Source organism: Doryrhamphus excisus, chromosome 3, assembly GCF_030265055.1.
Source record: "Doryrhamphus excisus isolate RoL2022-K1 chromosome 3, RoL_Dexc_1.0, whole genome shotgun sequence".
Lineage (NCBI taxonomy): Eukaryota > Metazoa > Chordata > Actinopteri > Syngnathiformes > Syngnathidae > Doryrhamphus > Doryrhamphus excisus.
This window is the reverse complement of record NC_080468.1, coordinates 3,842,656-3,860,544: the sequence shown is the minus strand read 5'-3', so window position 1 is coordinate 3,860,544 and position 17,889 is coordinate 3,842,656. Positions and strand designations below refer to the sequence as shown.

General features: G+C 40.5%; 4 protein-coding genes and 1 long non-coding RNA gene across 14 annotated transcripts; 3 read left to right on the top strand and 2 right to left on the bottom strand.

The window, feature by feature from the left end:
* Positions 1-1,071: 1,071 nt before the first annotated feature.
* Positions 1,072-3,310, bottom strand: LOC131125371 (5-beta-cholestane-3-alpha,7-alpha-diol 12-alpha-hydroxylase-like). Its single transcript, XM_058066856.1, has one exon. It carries the CDS (start codon positions 3,262-3,264, stop codon positions 1,723-1,725), a length of 1,542 nt encoding a protein of 513 aa, XP_057922839.1. The 5' UTR covers positions 3,265-3,310; the 3' UTR covers positions 1,072-1,722.
* Positions 3,311-4,791: 1,481 nt separating this feature from the next.
* higd1a (HIG1 hypoxia inducible domain family, member 1A) lies at positions 4,792-7,466 on the top strand. Its single transcript, XM_058068652.1, has 4 exons — positions 4,792-4,958; positions 5,219-5,293; positions 6,035-6,169; positions 6,664-7,466. The coding sequence occupies exons 2-4, from the start codon at positions 5,224-5,226 to the stop codon at positions 6,735-6,737; spliced, it is 279 nt and encodes a 92-aa protein (XP_057924635.1). The 5' UTR covers positions 4,792-4,958; positions 5,219-5,223; the 3' UTR covers positions 6,738-7,466.
* Positions 7,467-7,571: 105 nt separating this feature from the next.
* Positions 7,572-12,038, bottom strand: LOC131126288 (uncharacterized). 5 transcript variants are annotated; one of them, XR_009129129.1, is made up of 5 exons: positions 11,894-12,038; positions 10,667-11,049; positions 9,381-10,568; positions 9,202-9,289; positions 7,572-9,058 (listed from the first exon to the last, which is right to left on the bottom strand). It is a non-coding gene; the product is annotated as an uncharacterized LOC131126288 (long non-coding RNA). The 5 variants fall into 5 exon arrangements; XR_009129128.1 differs by having other exon boundaries at positions 9,202-10,568; XR_009129131.1 differs by having other exon boundaries at positions 7,572-10,568; positions 10,667-10,806; positions 10,952-11,049.
* On the top strand, positions 8,602-11,815 carry LOC131126286 (coiled-coil domain-containing protein 13-like). 3 transcript variants are annotated; one of them, XM_058068651.1, is made up of 10 exons: positions 8,602-8,714; positions 8,990-9,147; positions 9,214-9,362; positions 9,425-9,567; positions 9,644-9,709; positions 9,775-9,888; positions 9,964-10,068; positions 10,458-10,607; positions 10,675-10,851; positions 10,911-11,815. In XM_058068651.1, exons 2-10 carry the CDS (start codon positions 8,993-8,995, stop codon positions 11,115-11,117), a joined length of 1,266 nt encoding a protein of 421 aa, XP_057924634.1. In that variant the 5' UTR covers positions 8,602-8,714; positions 8,990-8,992; the 3' UTR covers positions 11,118-11,815. The 3 variants fall into 3 exon arrangements, with proteins under 3 accessions (XP_057924634.1, XP_057924632.1, XP_057924633.1); XM_058068649.1 differs by having other exon boundaries at positions 9,638-9,709; positions 10,911-11,810; XM_058068650.1 differs by having other exon boundaries at positions 8,617-8,714; positions 8,971-9,147; positions 9,638-9,709.
* Positions 11,852-17,742, top strand: LOC131126285 (coiled-coil domain-containing protein 13-like). 4 transcript variants are annotated; one of them, XM_058068648.1, is made up of 11 exons: positions 11,852-11,960; positions 12,776-12,921; positions 12,988-13,130; positions 13,200-13,283; positions 13,597-13,710; positions 13,786-13,890; positions 13,948-14,112; positions 14,177-14,344; positions 15,311-15,520; positions 15,601-15,689; positions 17,097-17,742. In XM_058068648.1, exons 1-11 carry the CDS (start codon positions 11,941-11,943, stop codon positions 17,131-17,133), a joined length of 1,281 nt encoding a protein of 426 aa, XP_057924631.1. In that variant the 5' UTR covers positions 11,852-11,940; the 3' UTR covers positions 17,134-17,742. The 4 variants fall into 4 exon arrangements, with proteins under 4 accessions (XP_057924631.1, XP_057924629.1, XP_057924627.1 ...); XM_058068646.1 differs by lacking the exon at positions 11,852-11,960 and adding an exon at positions 12,151-12,392 and having other exon boundaries at positions 15,604-15,689; XM_058068644.1 differs by lacking the exon at positions 11,852-11,960 and adding an exon at positions 12,151-12,392 and having other exon boundaries at positions 17,097-17,741.
* The last annotated feature ends 147 nt before the right edge of the window (positions 17,743-17,889 follow it).

Sequence of the window (17,889 nt, the reverse complement as noted above, 5' to 3'; positions counted from 1 at the left end):
AGGCCTGTGCGCTAACCACTCGTCCTCCGTGCAGCCCCTTCTGTTGACCAGTGCGTCTCAAATATTGGTTGGTGCAGACCTGCCATTATGTACAAATTCATGGTGTGTGGTTGATTATGTGGTTATGTTTGTGTGTCTGTTCAGCTCTCCAAGGGGAAACTGCACTGTGGCCCATGGTGAAAGCGAGTTTGATGCCCCTGATATAACTCACGTAAATGAGAAATTTAGATGACTCATCAGAAGGATTTTTTATTTGCATGTATGAGCTATGCATGTTACATTACATTGAATTGCAGCATATGGATTTTAATTCAATGTTGTTGTTCTTACAGTTATCTTAATGCTATTTTAATGCCAGCAACCATACCAAACAAAGTTAAAAGTTGTGAAATTAATTCATTTGCATGAGAATGTGTCTCCAAACCTTTGACCTGTACTGTAGATTGCAGGTCGCTCTTGTGAAAGAGATTTTTAGCCTGGTTAAATAAAAGGGAAAACAAAACAGCTGTCCCTCATTTATGGCGGTTAATTGGTTCCAGATCCAAAATGGTACTCATTGTTAAGAAATGGAATGTTAGAGCTTAAAAAACTGTTTTTGACTTTCTATTTATCAGAGCCCTGTAGATATTAAATAACACCCCTATAGTCACCTTTACACCACATGGCACAGGCTACGGGACCACTGCAGACATAATGTAGTCGGACAAACTACCGAGCTAATGAGTTAGCCTCTCTAATGTATATATTGTAAATGTAAGGGTTTCAAATTCAGCAAGGAGGACAAAATAAGAATCCAAAAACGTACCAGTCTACTTAATTAAGCGCAAAGTAAAGGTAACTGCTTGATAGGCAGCCACTCATGACCGAGCCAGTTTTAAAAAGATCATGATTGTGATTAATCGTGATCAATCACAGAGTGATTGATAATTTTTAAAAGAACATTTCATGTTCACTAAGTCGTTAGGATTGACTATTCTAAATCATATTAGCGGTTTGGCGTCTCATGTATATTCAGGCCTTGCATCTTTTCAAATGAGAGGATGATGATGTTGTGATGAAGAAGCAAACCAGTTGAACAAAGATAAGTTTATTGCAACCAGCAACCACCACAACAGGTCGGCCGCTCTACGATTTTGATCAAAGGCTGCCAGTGTACAGAATCACGGCGTCAACCGGCATTTTCCCAAACATTGTTCACTTCTGGAGAGTCTAAAGGATGCTCAGGTTCACAGCAGGATTATGTTCCCAGGGTGTATGTTTGTGAGATTTTATTGCATCTGATTATAGTCCCAACTTATATATGTACTATTGTTTACTGTTCAGGCAGCCATTAGTGCCTCACATTCCTGGAACATGTAAAATTACACAATACATTCTCATTAAAGTACCAGATGACACACTTTAAATACATTCCATACTTCCGAGTGTGAATATTGGTCCCATATTGTGTGAGTTAAGGTCTTGCAGGTCTGTGCAAACATGTTTTTCATGACATATCAAGGCATTAAAGAGGATCATTAGAACTGCTGCAGAAGAATCAGCGGCATAATAGTGTGAGATTATTTCTAGCAAAATAGCATTGATTGCTGGATTTCCTTATAAACACAGCTATAAAACAAAGGTTGACATTCTAGTACATTGCATGTAAATGCAGGTGTCATTGAAAAATGGTGCAAATAAAATGCTGAGTGAGTGCTGATTAAATGGATTTGATGTGAAGTTTTAAAATCTGAGTCTGTATCGAAACTGAACGTCGTTTTCAGGGTGCATTGCGCCAAATCCCAACCTCTTGACATCTATTTCTGGGATCTTCTGCTCGGGATCCAGCAGCTCAAACTCAAAGTAGACCAGCATGAGGAACACAAACTGTTTGAGCTCGTTGGTGGCGAAGAAGCGACCCGGACAGATGGACACCCCGGCTCCCCAGGGCATGTTGTAGTACTTCACCTTCTTGCCGTTTTTGTAAAACTCCGTCTTCTTGCTCCCGTCCGCATTGAGGAATCGGTTGTATTTGAAGGACTTTGGGTCGGGGTGGACTCCTGGGTCCATGTGGACGCAGCCGAAAGGGAAGACTGACACCCTGTCCCCCTTGCGGACGAGAAACTCACGGCCGTCTGCCATCTTTAGCGTCATGTCCTGGACCACAGCTCTGGTGAGGAGGGGTGCAGTAGTGAGACGGAGGGTCTCCTCTATGGCGCTGTCCAGGATGGTGGTCTTCACCAGCATGTCCCTTGTAAGGTTCAGCAAGGGCCCATCGCGTCTGACTTCTTGTCCAGATTCTTTCACTATCCGATCTACCTCGTCCTTGACAGCCACCATGGCGTCCGGGTGTTTCATAAGGAACAGGAGCAGCCAGAAAGAGGACGGGCCTGTGTTGCCCTGCGAGGCCCAAAGGAGGAGAAACATGTACCTGCTGATCATGGACTCGTCCATGCCCAGCTCCTCACGAAACAGCTGCATGTCCAACACCCAGCCGCTGATGTTGTCTTTTGTTTTTACCTTGCCGACCGACAGGACATTCCAGAAGTACTCCAACAGCCGCTGAACTTTTAGTCTCTTCTTTGGAGGCAGGACCCCATATGCCAGGTTTGGGAAGAGGTTGTCGTATTCACGGAACTGGTGAAACAAAATCTCAGATTCTGCTCTGTCTTTCTCTTTGGCTTTATTCTCACTGTCTTCAGACTTGGGGGATACGTTGCCGAACAAGGACAGGTAGCCAGCCCTGAAGACAATGTTGTAGCAGTACATGAAGAGTCCGTCCTCAACCCAGGCCTTCTCCACTCCCTCTGAAGCTCTGCCAATGTTGTGCAACATCAGGTTCTGCAGGTTGCTCATCATGGACTGTGTGAGGACCGCCAGGCCATCCCCCTTCAGGTGCTTGTTGCTGGACTGCAGGAGAAAACTGTGCTCGGTTGGGACAGACCAATATTGGAAGACCCTGGCCACCAGAAACCTGGCAAAATTATTGAAGTCCAGTTTTTCTCGGCTCTCCTTAACAAACGGCCCAAAAGATAGTGGGTCCTGGAGGAAGGTGAAATAGAAGCCACCCAACTGGATCGTGAACACATCACCATGCTTTTTCTGCATTCTATCCAGGAATTTCAGTGTATCCCTGCGGAACTCCAAAACATGGCCCAGCCACGGGATGAGCCCCTTATCCAGTGGGGGCTCTCCTGGTCTGCGCTGGCGGAAAACCCCAAGAAGGTACAAGCCTCCCACCAGTGCTGTGATAATTGCGAGAAGGATCGGCAGCAGCAGTCCCATGACTGATCCGTCTGACACACCAACAACTGATTTGGACTTTAGGTCAACATCCTGAGTCATAAACTGTGTTTTGGCTCCACCCTGCAGACGGGGATTGGGTTTCACTTTTCCGGGAACTCTGCAGGATTCCATTTATGGACAGTTACAAGTGGAATTTTCCAACATAAAACCACATTTATAATGTCTTTTTCATTACCTCTCAAATGAAGTGATGTGAAATACTGCCTGATGAGGAAAAGATGGCTTATATGTTTCACTGCCATTGAAGTACAAACAATTGTTTTTGCGCTTACAAAACCTGAAGCAAAACAAAACAAACGCCTGCATTTTCTAAAAGTGACACACCTCATGTGAAAAGAAGATACCAGTGACTTATTTGTTGTGTTCAAAGAGGATCTAGTTGATAATAGTCACTTCACAGCAATGTTAATGCATGTCAGCAAGAAGTGACCTTGCCCTCTCTTTCAATGTGTCCCAATAAGTCCCAATAAGGTTTTTTTTGTTTTATTTTTTTTTAACCCGAGTCCGAGTCTTTTGATTTTGAGTATTGAAGAAATAGCGGAAAAAAGTAGAAGTCGCTTTCCTGCAGTTTATCAAATTTATTCGTTAATTATTATTATTATTTTGTTTAGAAAAAATGATTTGAATACAGCAATTGCATTCCACTCATTTGTCTGTTCGTTTGAGCAACTAATACAACTAACTATCGGGGCAACACAGTGCAGATGGACTCAATCCGGTGTAAACTGAACTGTTATATTACATGAGAATATAGAAAAAACGTAGATCTGGTTATTATGTGATCTGTATTCTGTTTGGTCTGCTGCCCTCTGCTGTATCTTGGCAGTCCTGCAGAGGACTCCTCCCCTGGACCCTGCAACCAATCACCCAATAGGCCTTCTTAAAGGGGAATTGCACTTTTGGGGGGGAATTTTGCCCGTCATTCACAATTCTTATGTGAAACATGAACACATATTTCTTTCTCTTTTCTGTGTATTATAACACGAGAATGCGAGTTAATATGAGCTAGCAAACAATTCGCGTCATTTGACACACTTATTCTGACTATGAAGCCCTCTAAAACAACTCTCTAACAAAGTTGCATTGTTTGATATTGGCATTAACATGAGCAAGAAACGAAAGAAACGTTTTTCCACAATTCGTTGTATTTCCCATGACGTCCGTTGATACCTCGCTCATATTAACTTGTTTTCTTGGGCTACAATGCACAGAAAAGGGAAATAAATATGTGTTCACATTTCACATAAGGATTGTGAATTACAAAGTGCAGTTCCCCTTTAAGCCATACCCAGTGGCAGATCTGGCTTGAATGACGCGCTGGGGGATCAAAGCACCAAAACAAAAACAAAACAAACGTTTTTTAAATTGTGTATTAAATTATTCACTGTCACAATACATTGTATGTTAGTAAATAAGTAAACAAATGAACACAACAGAAATACAGTGTAGCATATGGCACCGTGTATAATTTTACTCATGTCTTTGAACACACCACGGGAGGCACATGTACGCATATCCTGTGACGTCATATATGCGTGCAATGGCTGTTACATCACTAAAGGGACGCCTGGTCATTTCCTTCCTACGTGGGATTTGAAACCCCAGAGATTCCGAACGCTGAAAGCTGAATTTATTGACTGTTTAACTCGAGTAACTTTACTTTTTATATACAGGTACATATTAATGATCAAGTTTGATTATATACAATCGCTACGTAAATGACACCAGATTTGTTCATTTCGCACATTCGCTTGTAAATGTTTGGTTGAACTGTGCCACAGTTTGAATGGTAGTCGTGTATTCGGATGTTTAATTTTCTGATATTTTGACCTAATAGTTGGATTTTACTCCCTTTTGCCCTTCATGCGTAACCTCTAAACCTAGTTTCCGGTATGTTTAAGCTAACTTTGCTAACTGTCTCATATCTTTTCAGTCAAAATGTCTACATACGAAGAGAACGAGTCCAAATTTATGAGAAAAGCCAAGGAGAATCCATTTGTTCCTGTGGGTGAGTACACGGTGCCTTCCTGGGTTACATCACTGCTACCTAACAGTTGTTCCTAATATTTTGTCTCGCTTATATTCAGCTACTGTACATAGAAGGAACATTGCCTGATTCTGTTATCCATTCACAGTTTACTGTATGTCCTGATCTAATCACATGCCAGGTGCTTTATCTGCTTGTATAACAAATCAAATAAATCTCCTTGTGACAAAAAACAGTCACAGGCAGCTGTAATCACAATTACTATGACCCATAACAGGGATTTTTTTTTATGCTGTGGTGGTGGGCTGCATGGGAGGCGGACTGCCACCTCTGTGTTGTGTCACTTAGGTGTCACCGTGGCAGCAATATCTGTCAAGTGCCAACAGGGCAGGCAGGCGGTTTAGGTACACATTTTTCAAAATAAGTGAAACATTTTTATATTTGATATTGGTATTTTATTTCAAACTAATTGTGGTCAATATGTATATAATAGAATATACATTTATCTATGTGGCACAGGGGTGCTCACACGTTTTCAGCCTTGGCCACCCTTGATATAGCACATGTTCATTCATGGGATGTTTTATTAACATTGTATTCACGTAAAAAAAAAAAAAAAGCTCATTTCCAAAATATGGTGTCTCTTATTTTACAATCCATTTCATGTAGTGGAAACCCTGCATATCATTGTGTCCCTTTACCACCACCTTCTTCTCTACACATGGCATCTGTAAAGCTGGACACTATATGAAATATTTGCAGGAATGGCTGGCTTCTTCGCAATCGTTGGCTACAGACTGTGGAAAATGAAAAGCCGTGGAGACACAAAAATGTCAGTGCACCTGATCCACATGCGCGTGGCCGCACAAGGCTTCGTAGTGGGAGCCATGACTGTTGGTATGTAAAATACTAGGGGTGTCACAAGATCTCGTCTCACAACATCTTGCGAGATCCAAACAGGACGAATTCTAGTTGAGAACAAAAATGTCCCATGGGCACTATGCCAGGGACACCATAAATGAACTTGGTTATTTTGCCGGCCTCTTTAAATTGCCATTGCATATCTGTTTTCCTCGCCCCTCACCTCCAAACGGGCAGGAAGCGTGTTCAGGCATAGCCCTTTTGTCAGTCATACAGTCACTTTGTGTGGGTGGAGGTGGGGCTGCTAGCATACACACAGAGTGCAGAGACTAACGTAGACTAACGTAGTAGAAATTATATAAGTAGACTGCAATACATTGTCATCTACTTTTCTTAAAAGTCACATGAAAATCTAGTCTCACCTCGTAGACCCAGTGTATTTTCTCGTGAACCGAGTGTCTTGTGTCACCCCTATAAAATACTACTTGTATTCAAATGTTACATCCTCTTAACTGCATTTTCTTTTTTAGGTGTCTTGTTTTCAATGTACAGGGATTTCTTTGCAAAGCCAGTAGAAAAACAGAACACGTTGGATTCCAAGTGAACGTGGGCTCCTCATTTAACGACCCTTAATATTACCTCACGTTAAGGTGTGTACAAGGTTTATATTTAAAGATGGGTTGTGCTGTTTTATGTACACATCCTTTCCAATAGTGCACCTCAGCTGTGAAGAATTAACATTTATTGATTCGACTTCTGATCCATGATTATGACTTCTGATTATTTAGTTATGGTAATGTTTTAACAGGACTTTTTGAATGGTGGGGTGATATTAAATTATATGTGAAATATATTTATAGATATGAAAGTGTATTTATAAATACTAGCACTATTATTTCCTTTATTTGTGGTATTGTCTCAAACAAGATATCCATTTCAACATACTGCTATGATAATTTAGGATTTTTGCCAGATAAAATCCCTTTGTTCAAACCAGCAGAACATAAAATAAAAGTATCATTGTTTTATTTAAGTACATTTACTCAGACATCAAATGTGATTTTATCCATTCAAGAGTAACAGACTGAATTGTAACAGTTCTTGAAATGGTATCAGTAACAAGAATTATAATACAAGTGAAGCTTCATGAGCAAACACTAACTGCATTATAAAACTATAGCTTGTTTATCTATATTGCACACCCAGCTCGATGATACACAGAAAGTAAGGCCTTATATCACAAACATAGCTATTTTAATTATATAAGTACACTGTTTCTGTATTTGACATGTATGTTTTTGTTTTATTGAAAAATAAATGAGCATCAAAGCTATTCCTAACTAGTGTGTTTGCATAGGAGTTTTCTTAGGACTAGTTGTTACATATCCCTAAATGTATTTCAGCACAGAAATTGCCATGTCGGCGGGGGGTGGTTGGCCAAGGTCTTGGGGTGCCTCCAATACGACATCATCAGTTGTGTGCCTCAACTTCATTAGGTGTTTCAGCCTCTTATCACAGTAATATCACAATCATTTATCACAGTATTTTTTTTATTATGATTTAAAAACATATATGAATATTTAACTGGAAGTATTTACACAAAGCAACATTTATTTAAATAATGGCATTGTTAATACATTTTACAGTCATTATTACTGACTTGTCATGAATTCACCCAGAGAAACCAACTATTTTTTAAATATATGTATATTGTGTCCAACTTTCCTGTTTATTTACAACAATAAATCTACTATAGTGCTAGGTTGCCGGTACATAATTCACCCCGGAACGATTGATAGGGGGGTGGTTGTCACCCGGAGGGGTGGGCGTGAGGAAAAGGGTTTTTCTCTTGTGGTTGCAAGGTGGGCGATTATGTCTCACGTAGCGAGGAGAGTGAGTTAATGTTCGAAAGAATAAAGTTCTCTCCTAAGTTCCACACCCCGCCTCAGACTCCAGTTCTTCACTACATTTTATCACACGTACCTGTTTGGGGGGAACTAGAAAAATTAAAAATTTTGTTTATTTGTGCACTTAGTGACTGAGCAGTGTCCCTGAGTACATTTTCAATGCCATTTTTTGGATTCTGCCTTCTATCATGGCGGCCAAAGCCGCCCAGGTCACACTACGGAAGCGGATGGTAGTTCACTCCTCCTGTATTCTCTCCTGGATGCCGAGGCAGGCACCCTACTCCGTGTCCATCGCTATAAACAGCCCCCCTTGCAACACAATATTAAATAATATATGCACCACCTAAGTAAATAGGCATGTTTTTAGAATGTAAATTACAAAAAGTGTGCCGAATATTCTATTACCTTTGTATCTACGTACTATTATTCAAATCAGTTCCTTGGGCCACCATACATATTTAAAATAAGAGTAGACATTGCTAAATGTACATGACCTCATCGCGTTTGCAAGTGGCCATGACAGGGTTGTCTTTCCCGCGAGACCTCTCCAGAGGTCTCGTCAGCGCCGTTGCCATGGAGGCAGTGGTCGTGGCACAGGAAGCCATTGGAGTTCAGGGGCTCTTTTCGCCTAACAGATGCAAAACAGCCTATGTCACTACTTGAACAAATGACAGGTGAGTTACTATTGTTTTTTTATGCTTTGTAAAAATACGTTGTAGTTTTTGTAGAAATGGTGGTGTTGCAGAAAGCTAATCATGTACTTGACTGCATGAATACACCTGCACACTATAATGAGATGCAATACAACGTCACGTCATGTAAGCATAGTTTTGGTCAGTTAATGCTGGCTACAGCTCCAATAAACAATTTTCTATTTATTTGTATTATTGTCTTAAACTATATAGAGCTCTTGTATTGAAATTCTGTCAGCTTTGTCATTGTAACACAGATCATGGAGAATGGTGGTGATGAAATGAAGACTCTTCAGCTTCAAGCTTTGCAAAAACAGCATGAAAACCTACAGGATCAAAACAAAAGAAAAAAGGATTTGTCTGTCGGTGATTTAGAGTTTTCTAAAAATCAAGATAGTCCCAACATTGGAGACAGGTAAGAAAATATTACTTAAAAAAACAACCAAAACAAAACTATGTTGCACTTAACCACTTCCTGTAGACCTCAACATGACAGTGGGTGTTTGCTGGACCAATTGAGGGAACTAAAGGATGTGAATGGTCGTCTCTTGAAACTTCTAAGCGAAAAAGACTTTGTAATCAAACACATGAAGAAGAAATGGGAACAAGAGAGACAGTTGGTCATGGCTGGTACGTTTCTATAATTACTTTTGGCATGATGAACCGTAGACTGATGGTGTGGACTGCCGTAGGTGCGTCTGGCTTGGCAGGAGATGCTGCTGCCGTCAAGATTGTGGAGTTGTCCAAAAGGAACCGAGAGCTGACTGCTGAAGTTGAGCGAGAGCGGACTAAATCCAAACAAAACGGCAACAGAATCAAGGAGCTGGAGAAAGATGTGTGTTAAGATGTCCGATTCAAGTCATTTTCTAGATTAACTGGTCTCATGTCCTGCTTTTTTCTTAAAGCTACAGGCTGCGCTGCGTTCACTACCACAAGGACAAAAGATTGATGTCATTGTGCAGCAGCAAAACCATGAGGTAAGTGTAATGAGAAATGTTTCCATCAGATACTAAGTCTACTTATGATCGGTCCACCATAACAGGACAGTCCAGCGCTGAAGACCCTGAAAGAGAAATTAGCGTCTGCCCAGCTGAAAAACACAGAGTACCGCAACCAAGTTCAGTCTTTTAAACAAGAGTTAAAAGTGGCTCAAAAGGTGCACAACATTTTATTTCTCATGGACATCAAACAAATATGGATCCTAATGCAATACTAATGCTCTTTTCTATAGGTTTTGATGAGTGAGGTTGGCGAAGATGTCAACCTTCAGCAATTACTGAGTTGTCCAGGCAACTTTAGAGGACGTGCACAGCAGATTCTGGCTCTCCAAGCAAGGGTAAGATGGAGGAAATGAGCTCTCAAATTAGAGAAGAAAGGACTCCATAGAAGTGCAAAGGCAATACATTAGAAAGTGCACGTGGATGCTGTTATATGTGACTGCTGAGCCTGGTGCCCAATATAAGACACACGCATTGAGACTGTATTGACTAAGTTTGTACAGTATATAACAGAATAAGTGGGTGTTTAATTGGAATTAAGTTATAAAACAGACAACTGCACTTGCAAAGGGCAGTGCTTGCTATACATTATGATGCAGATTATTGTCAACAAGTAAAAAATAACTTCTAAAAATGCAAAAAATAATCAAGTAAAAGAAAATGAAGTGAAATAAAAATAGGAGCTACATATGCTAAGGTGATCTAAAGTGAGCAGTGTGTGTGACAGGTGCGTGACCTCGAGCAGCAGCTAAAGCTGAAGTCCTCTCTGTCAAGTGACCCGAATGATGAACTTCCTGGTGTTCTTACAATCCCAAGTCAGGACAGAAACATCAGCCACCTTCGCAGCATCACAAAAGAAAACAAGGAAGCCTTTCAGGTGCCATTACTTTTTCTTAGCTTAAATTAGGACATAATGCAACATCTTTTTCTTAATACCACTTTAGAGGATCTCAGCGAGCTATGAAACCCTCCAGAAAGAACACGATCAAGTGAGGAAAGAACGGGAAGCCTGCAGAGCCAGAAACAAATGTCTGTCCGCTGAAGCCAAAACTCTGAAAGCTCAGATATCTGCCCTGCTAGTGAAGAGTAAACATGATGATGAGCTTGTGGACGCCCTGCTGGTAAGACATTATGGCATGTAAGGTTGATGGAACAATAAATTATCTTCTTTTTATGGCAGAAAGAGAAGGGCCGAATGCTGGAGATGCTGAATCAGCTCACCAAACAGAACACGGTGACCCATCCCAGCTCGGTACCATCACTCAGCAGCGAGCTCACCATGCAGAAAACTCTCATCCAGAACTTGTACCAACTGGTGGCTGACAAAGAGAACACCATCAAAGAATTGGAGGAGAAAATCAAGCATGCCCCAAATGACAATTGCTGACATATTTAACTCAATATCTGTAAAAAAAAAAGTAGGAGGGGGGGGGGCTCAAAATTCTTCAGAAAATGTTTTTCTATATTTACATTGCAATTATAAATGTGAAATTAATATTTTAGTAAATAGTGTATATTTAGTTTTAAAGTTTAAATTAAAACTACATAAAAAGTAATGTTAATACGCCATAAATATATCCTGTATTTCATGCTGCCAGCTGACATTTAATTGGAATAAGACATGCAAATGACACTACATGTTTAATTTGTTGCACATGTGTTTTGCATTGTCTATATGTGCCCTGTGATTGGCTGGCGACCAGTCCAGGGTGTACCCCGCCTCTCGCCCAAAGACAGCTGGGATAGGCTCCAGCACGCCCGCGACCCTCGTGAGGATTAGTGGTACAGAAAATGAAAGGATGGAGGCGATATAGGGGACTATATGGGTGCCATTTCATGTTTAAAAAAGTCATATACGGGTTGCCTATGCAAACTACAAATATATACTATTTATTACTATTGAATCTACTTGATGGAAATTCATTTATCAAGGTTGAGTCAGGAACCAATTAACTGAACATGAAAATGAAAGAATGAATGAGTTTAGCATATTTTGAACGAGAGATGTCATTCTTGAAAATCTAGTGTGGGAAATTCTCAAATAGCCATCCAAATAGCAATCCATTGTGTATTGTGTGTACTATTGACATTGTGTGCACTAAAGTTACACGCTTGGTTGAATAAATATTTAAATACAAAAAAAATATCACTTTTTACATTTACCGTCAATTATCGGTCTCTAGTCATTCGCTGACCTGTACCGCTCCAATATGGCCGACCTTCAGAACAGGTAACACCAAATTAAATCTGTCTTATTTATCGCTCTTTATATTGACCAACAAGCACTATGGCTGTTGTGTTGATGGTCCTTCACACATGCTTGACTTGAAGGACTTCATATATGACGCAACAACAATGTGTGACTAAATCAAATTGCGTAATAAAGGCTTTTCCGGTGATTACGAATGCGCACAAAGGACAGCACTAGTGCCAACGCGTTTGCGCATAAAAGGCTGACATACCCGAGAATGAGAAATAACGCTTTTTCGCGCACTGTTTGCGAAATAAGCAGCCAATGTTTTCAACAGGTTGTGGTAATGAACACCGTTTCAAACAATTTGGGTATATTTTGTTTGGCGTGTTTACCTGTCATCTGTTTGCTAACTAGCTTACTTGCCCCAGGAACAATGCAAAACCAGGCAATCAATTGGGAAAACAACTTGTGAGTTTTATACTATCGCCAGTATATAGTATATAGTTTATAGTGTAGTGTAGTATATAGTAAATAGTATATAGTTTTATACGAAGTGGTTAAATATGAAGTTGCTCAACTTGAACTCCGAATGTGTTAAGCTTTAAAAATGGTCTAAATGCATCTTAAAACTTTCAGATTACGGCATTGATGCTTTGAAGCACTCATTTACACATTGTTTATAGTTATTTTAACCTATGACCCATATTTAACCTATAGTTAAACCTATAGTTTCCATATACACTCAATTGTTGGTTGGTTGAACCAAAAATACGAAGTGGCTCTTGTATGTATATGTGTATTTATATAATTTTCCATTTTCCTATTGCCATTTTCTCAATTCTGTCACGTAGACACAGACAGAATGAGAGTTTGATGAACCAAATGAGGGAGCTACGAGATGAAAACAACTGTCTACTAAAACTTCTTGGTGAAAAGGACTTTGAAATAAACAACATGAGGAAGACCCTGGAGGATGAGAGAGTGTTGATCTTGGCCGGTATGTTTTGAAGTCCTCATTTTTTTCAACAATGGCACAAAGCCATGAGTGTTTGTTGTTGTTTAGGTGCAAACAGCTTGGCGGGAGACGCGGCTGCTGTCAAGATTGTGGCATTGTCCAAGAAGAACAGGGAGCTGACTGCTGAAGTGGAGCGGGAAAGGTCGAAATTCAAACAGCACAACAACAGAATCAAGGATCTTGAAAAGCAGGTTGGTTCTGATGGATAATTCAATTTCATTTCTACATGAATATTTAGATTTCTTGCTTCTTCTTTACAGCTGCAGGCTACTCTGCAGTCACTACCAGGACAAAAGACTGATGCCAACAATGTCCAGAAACCAAACTTAGCCAATGACACTGAGGTAAGTTAAGTTATATGGCTGCCATGTCAAACACTTAAGTCACATGACCTCTCGATTCTAGGGGTGACCGCTCAATTATGTTCATTTAATCTTTTAAACGATACTGTGTTGCAAATGTTGTACTGAGCAAACATAAACTTTCTCGTCACATCTTTCGTTGGTCCTCGCCAGTGAGAATCTAAACTAGGAATCGAAAAAAAAGTGAATGATCCTGGGAGAATCGCAATGTTGATCCCAGTTCCCATCAATGCTTTGAGACTCGGTGCCAAACCGTACCCCTTAAGTTAATCATTTTCTTTTGTTCATCAAACAGGAGAGTCCAGTGGTGAAGACCTTGAAGGACAAATTAGCTGCTGCCCAGCTAAAAGCTACTGAGTACCGCAACCAGGTTCAGTTTCTCAAACAGGAGTTAAAAGTGGCTCAAAAGGTCAAAAAAAATCTTATCTGTCATGACCACCAAACAAATAATCCAATAGCTTAGTCATTATGGTCTTTGTTTTAGGTTTTGATGAGCGAAGTCGGTGAAGATGTAAACATTCAGCAGTTACTGAGTTGTCCAGGTAGCTTTAGAGGACGTGCACAGCAGATACTGGCTCTCCACGCAAGGGTAAAGTGACCTTTTTCACTGGTACAGTACAGGATAATACTAGAGTGTGTATAATAGGTGCGAGATCTGGAGCAGCAGCTAAAGAAGGCAACGAGTCAGGCATGTGTTCAGAGCGTGGAAGAAGAACGTGCTAGTTTTGGAAATCCTCAAAAAATCCCAACTCAGGTCCGAAACATGTGCTACATCCGGACAATTGAGAAGGAAAAGAAGGAAGCCTTGGAGGTGTGTATACCTTTTGGTAGTTATTTTTCTTTGAAGTCACCCTACTCATTTCTTTCTTTTCCAGAGGATCTCAGCTGGCTATGAAGCACTCCAGAAAGAGCATGAAGAGGTGAAGAAAAAGCTGGAAGCCTCCAAAGCTAGGAACAAATGCTTGTCTGATGAAAAGGCAGCTCAAATATCCGCCCTGAGGGTTAAAAGTAAACATGACGACGAGCTTGTAGACGTTCTGCTGGTAATATCTCAATAACGTACAGTGGTGTGCAAAAGTGTTTGCCCACTTTCCGATTTCTTTTATTTTTTTGCATTTTGTCACACTTGAATGTTTCAGATCATCAAACTAATTTAAATGTTAGTCAGTGACAACACAACTGAACACAAAATGCAGTTTTTAAATGAAAGTTATTAAGGGAGATAAAAATCCAAACCTATGTGGGCCTTTGTGAAAAAGTTATTATCTGTCCCAGAAAGAAAGTAATTGAGATGTATCGGTCATTTCTAAAACTTTTGGGCTCCAGCAAATCACAGTAAGAGCCATTATCCACAAATGGCCAAAACATGGAATAGTGGTGAACCTTCCCAGGAGTGGTCGGCCAAGCAAGATTACCCCAAGAGCGCAGCAATGATTCATCCAAGAGGTCACAAAAGACCCCACAACAACCCCACAGAACTGCAGGCCTCACGTGCCTCAGTTAAAGTCAGTGTTCATGACTCCACCATAAGAAAGACACTGGTCAAAAACGGCCTGCATGGCAAACTTCCAAGATCAAAATCACTTCTGGCAAAAATAACAACATTAAGGGTAGTCTCGGAATTACAACAATTCTGTAACGTGGGTCAAAATTCTTCCACAGTGCTGTAAGAGACCCATTGCAAGTTAACGCAAATGCTTGATTGCAGTTGTTGCTGCTGAGGGTGGCCCAAGTTTAGGGGGCAATCACTTTTTTCACACAGGGCCATGAACATTTGGACTTTGTTTTAATAATAATAAGTGTCATTTAGAAAATGCATTTTGTGTTCCGTTGTGTTGTCATTGACTACACGATATTTAAATTTGTTTGATGATCTAAAACCTTGTGTGACAAACATGGGAAAACAAATTATGAAGGGGGCAAAGACTTTTTGACACCACTGTATTTTTTGATTGATACAGTGATTGCACTATATCTGGTGATTGACACCATCCAACAATACGTAACAGAAGGAGAAGGCCCAGATGCAAGAGACGCTGACTCAGCTCACCAAACAATTGGAAGCACGGAGCACGGTGACCCAGCCGAAAACGGTACAGAGGCTGGACACAGAGCTGTCCATGCAGAATACTCTCATCCAGAACTTGTACCAAGTGGTTGCGGACAAGGAGAACACCATCAAAGAATTAGAGGAGAAAATCCAGGAGTTTTCAGTCAAGGTGGCAACAAGTTGGAAACATTCAAATATATATTTGTATTATTGGTTCCAAAATGCATATACACTTGTTTTCATATTTAGCAGGAGCAGAGTGTGGAAGGTCAGGACACCAGCAGCGCCACTTCAGCATTTTCATCGAAAGAGGGCGCTATTGAGAAGCAAACGTCTGTGTAGGTACCGTGCAAGTTAGTACAGTACAGCACTGTACATGTAGGAAGCGACAACTGTCTTAATCCAATACAAGAGCTTTATTGCACGCATGCTTTAAAGGATATTAATTTATCAATGTCTACTAATGTGTGTCTGGTATAAATAAAACATCAAAATTAGTTGGGCCATACTATTTCTGTTGGTGTTTTTTGTACAGCTTGATTGCATGTTGATGGCATGTGTATGTGGTATGTATGTCTAATAATGGTATGCAAAATATTGGTTAATCAACTACTATTGCATTGAGTGCCTGTAAAAAGTGTATTTTTGACACATTTGAAAACACAATTTTGTCTAGAATTTAGGGGGATCAACTGTCGGGTGCCTTGAGAGGCAGGGAGTAATTTCAATTTTAGTGCAGTTTGACTCTTGAATATGCTTGTATGCTTCACAGCTTTCCCATTTGTGTTACATTTCCCTGGTGCCAGTTTTGAGTTTAATCTTTACAGTCTAGATTAATAAATTGATAATATCATTTTTCAGGAGTATTTCAAATCAGGTTGAGGCTTGTGAGGCACTGACAAAGCTTAATTTTTTGTGCTCTAATGTTAATACAAGTTGCCCATTGAGAGGATAACAAGAAAAGCAGTAATAGACTCATTTTGTTAAAGGAATATACAGTACAGGACACATATTTGGATGCACAACACACATTAGTAAGACAATAAATTCCACTAAATAACACTGACAAGGATAGGCTCCAGCATCCCCCGCGACCCTTGTGAGGAAAAAGCGGTAGAAAATGAATGAACACTGACAAGGCACACCTGTGGAGGGTAAACCATTTCAGCTGACTACCTCATGAAGCTCATTGCGAGAACACCAAGGTTTTGCAGCGATTTAAAAAAATGTTAAATTGTTTAAATAATATTTGTTGTAATTTCTCACTTTTTAAGTATATAAATCCACGTGTTAATTCATAGTTTTGAGAATCTACAATGTAAATAGTCATGAAAATATCCTCCTTACTTTTAGTTTGTTGGTCCATCAGCTGCTTTGTGTTATGGTTTTGTACTTCCCAGCCACCATAGCTGTACCTTGCTGTAGAAAGCCTGCAGCTACAAGCCCCTGCCAGTTCACGTGTGCCCCTGCTGCTTCATTGCCAGAGGAAGGGGAACTGCACTCCTCGACATAGGATTTCTTCATATTTTATTGTCCGTTTAGCAAATATAATCACTTCATACTTGGATTTAAAGCATTACACAAGCTGTAGAAAGCCACAGTGTATAATGTTTCTGCAAACGTTAATCCAATAGAATATATATTACAGCTATAACGTGAGCATTGTCTTTTTTGATGCCTCTTGTTTTGGAAGTCATTATTGCAGATATATTTTGTTACAATTTTTTTCTCCCTCTCCCCACTAGGCTTCCCTCAGCTGTCAACGGGCCGTGGTATTTGTAACAGTGCACATCGCTGAGGAACCTACATTATAGACAACCCAGTCCTCTGCCAGTTAATGGTATTACACAGTAGCCAAGACAGGTGACCAGAAGAGTGATTCATCACGTTTGACTCATTTCAACCCATCAGAACCTTTCCAGGCAAAACATGAACGCGTAGAAACCTTTGTTGTACTGTAGGAACACATTTTGTTTCTTCTCCAACCTCTTTTTCCCCTTCATTTGTTCTTTCTGTCCGTAACATTTGAATTACACTTAAGATGAAGCGCAGTGGCTTATTTCACTTTTGAGAAATGCTGATGTTGTCTCCTGGCTGGCCACTGAGCTGGAGGAAATGGAGCCACTGAGGGCATCGCTAAAGAGCACTCAGCATGGTGACCTGCAGCTTTACTTGCTTGACGTGATGAGACAAGTCAAGCATGGCTTCCTGTAGGCTCTGTGACATCCTCAGTCAAGACTGCGAGCGCCGCAACTTGGCCTTGGCCTCCACTACTCCTACCTTCTCTTGTCACGTGACAGATAGCAGCCTGCAGGAACAGGCTCCTCTTTGTCCTTATTATTCCTCCTTTCCATCTTCACCTTCGTCGTACTTGACTTTGGGAGTCTGCTTCTCACGTTTGGAGATTGTGATTGTTTCTTTTGTCTATGGCCTCAGGGTATATGCTTGAGGTTTGTATATTAGTAAAGTGTTTATCTCAGCAGTCACTGCATGGGCACCATTCCTTGTGATTGCATATTTGCATATTCTTTTCCCCCC

Coding starts and splice junctions, on each gene's coding strand:
- LOC131125371 (XM_058066856.1), bottom strand. CDS start 3,264: ATGGGACTGCTGCTGCCGATCCTTCTCGCAATTATCACAGCACTGGTG.
- higd1a (XM_058068652.1), top strand. CDS start 5,224: ATGTCTACATACGAAGAGAACGAGTCCAAATTTATGAGAAAAGCCAAG. Junction 5,294..6,034: donor GAATCCATTTGTTCCTGTGG/GTGAGTACACGG, acceptor AAATATTTGCAG/GAATGGCTGGCTTCTTCGCA. Junction 6,170..6,663: donor AGTGGGAGCCATGACTGTTG/GTATGTAAAATA, acceptor TTTCTTTTTTAG/GTGTCTTGTTTTCAATGTAC.
- LOC131126286 (XM_058068650.1), top strand. CDS start 8,993: ATGGAGAATGGTGGTGATGAAATGAAGACTCTTCAGCTTCAAGCTTTG. Junction 9,148..9,213: donor AGTCCCAACATTGGAGACAG/GTAAGAAAATAT, acceptor CACTTCCTGTAG/ACCTCAACATGACAGTGGGT. Junction 10,852..10,910: donor AGCTTGTGGACGCCCTGCTG/GTAAGACATTAT, acceptor TTTTTATGGCAG/AAAGAGAAGGGCCGAATGCT.
- LOC131126285 (XM_058068644.1), top strand. CDS start 12,199: ATGAGAAATAACGCTTTTTCGCGCACTGTTTGCGAAATAAGCAGCCAA. Junction 13,891..13,947: donor TACTGGCTCTCCACGCAAGG/GTAAAGTGACCT, acceptor TGTGTATAATAG/GTGCGAGATCTGGAGCAGCA. Junction 15,521..15,600: donor TCCAGGAGTTTTCAGTCAAG/GTGGCAACAAGT, acceptor TTTCATATTTAG/CAGGAGCAGAGTGTGGAAGG.